The sequence below is a fragment of the Carassius carassius genome, chromosome 30, assembly GCF_963082965.1.
Source record: "Carassius carassius chromosome 30, fCarCar2.1, whole genome shotgun sequence".
In the NCBI taxonomy this organism is placed as follows: domain Eukaryota; kingdom Metazoa; phylum Chordata; class Actinopteri; order Cypriniformes; family Cyprinidae; genus Carassius; species Carassius carassius.
This window is the reverse complement of record NC_081784.1, coordinates 3,305,194-3,307,104: the sequence shown is the minus strand read 5'-3', so window position 1 is coordinate 3,307,104 and position 1,911 is coordinate 3,305,194. Positions and strand designations below refer to the sequence as shown.

The window sequence follows — 1,911 nt, the reverse complement described above, 5'->3', positions numbered from 1 at the left end:
TAAGCTGTCAACAGACCATCCTAACACATTCTTTAGAAGGAATAAAGTGCCACCATATTTTACTTCAATTAGATCATATGCAAACCATAGCAACCATTAGAAAATGCAAGGTCCAAGTGTTTTTTTCACATACATGTTCATGTTAGCTGTCGCAGTTTGTGTGTCTGTGTGCATTTGTGTCTTCTGTGGAGGCGGGGTGTATACAATGCTATTGGGGCCTGGAAGGGGTGTGTGGGGGTGAAAGTGTGGCCTCTCTGTCATTGGCCCTGGGCCTAATGTCACATTATGCATCTCATTGTGTCTTTGTGATGCTGAGGAGTATAAATACAGCCCTGCCAGTGTCCACACACACTCATTCCTCCTGCAGACCTACAAACTGAATCCTCAGAGAAAGAAGCTGCATTCTAGGTTGACTTTTTACATTTCGAGCAAGTGGATTGTTCTTGAGAAGACTGCAAGTGCTCAACCAAGACTTCACGGAAACAGTTATAAGATGGATTCTGATGCAAGTTCCACATGCAGTCGGTCTTCTTCACCTGAGCTGGCTGTGGACTCCAGCTTTTTCTCCAACAAAGTGTTTCAGGCTTACTGCACAGATAGAGAAACGGGGCAGTCCAGGTCTGAAAAGCTATCACAGAACACCGGGTCTGGGGGAAAGAGCCCCGCACAGGCCGATCTCTCCAAAGACGACCTGCAAGATCTACGACTCAAAGTGAACAGCCGCGAGCGCAAACGCATGCACGACCTCAACCAGGCCATGGACGGGCTTCGAGAGGTGATGCCCTATGCACAGGGCCCATCCGTACGTAAGCTGTCCAAAATCTCCACCCTGCTTCTAGCCAGAAACTACATCCTCATGCTGTCCAGCTCTCTGGAGGAGATGAAGAAGCTAGTAGGTGACGTTTATGGAGCCAGGAGTCAGAGTCACTCGGCTAGACGGGTTCTACAACCAACTTCAGCTGCTCCGGCATCCCAGTTACAGTTGCTTTCACTTGCTCCATCTCTGCACTCTCTGGTGGGCAACAACACCATGCCGACAGTGGGCCAAGCCCCTCATTCTCCACCCTCGGCTGGGTATCTGGGTTTCCCTGCTCCACCTCTTCCCAGCCTTCTGAAAGACCCTCTGCATCTCTCCAGTAGCTACAGGCATTTTCCCGGCATGCCTTGCCCCTGCTCGCTCTGCCAGCCTCTCCCTGCTTCCACAGCCAGCCTGCACAGCCTCTCCATGGGGAAGTGATTCAGGCAAGGGTCAGGCTCCAGGCTGGAGAAGGCCGAATTTAAAATACAGACTCGAAAAGAACTGAAAACATCTGGATGTGTTGCTAAATGTGTTGTATACTTTGTAAATGTCATGTACAGAATTTCTTTTCAAACAAGCTGCTGCTATTTTTGTATCGAAGAATGTTTTTTTTTACTGTTATAGCATTTTTGAATAGTCACTGTATGAACATATGCGCTTGTATGTTCTTTCTAGCAAAATGGCAATTTAAAATGTATAGTTTTGTTTCTTAAATTAAACATCTATTATTGTAATATCCAGATTTTTCAGTGTCTTCATTTGATCAATTAAACCATCTTTCAGAAGTGCACCTAGTAAGTTAAGGAAAAACATTCACGTTTAAGTATTCGAGAGAAACTTTTAGCAAAAGAGACTTAAAAGAGCCTTCAAGCTCAAACAGATGACCTTGGTGTTGCAAGCATCACACTTTATATTAGGAATATTTGCTGATCTATTTATTTAAGTTCAACACTATAAAGCATTTTTTTTTAATTGCAATCAATTTTACAATATATAAAGAATATTTAAAGATTACATAGAAGATTATAGAATTAAAATGCAAAACGTTTAAATTAATAATCTTAAGAAAATATATATTTAGAAAAAGATGATTAAGCTTCTACCAAAATCTC

The 1,911-nt window shown here is 43.1% G+C and overlaps 1 protein-coding gene across 1 annotated transcript; it reads left to right on the top strand.

Annotated features, from left to right (window-relative positions):
* Positions 1-340: 340 nt before the first annotated feature.
* On the top strand, positions 341-1,510 carry LOC132111085 (oligodendrocyte transcription factor 3-like). The gene has a single exon (XM_059518252.1). It carries the CDS (start codon positions 494-496, stop codon positions 1,235-1,237), a length of 744 nt encoding a protein of 247 aa, XP_059374235.1. The 5' UTR covers positions 341-493; the 3' UTR covers positions 1,238-1,510.
* The last annotated feature ends 401 nt before the right edge of the window (positions 1,511-1,911 follow it).

What these genes read in the sequence shown, in the direction of transcription:
- LOC132111085 (XM_059518252.1), top strand. Translation starts at nt 494, where the DNA reads ATGGATTCTGATGCAAGTTCCACATGCAGTCGGTCTTCTTCACCTGAG.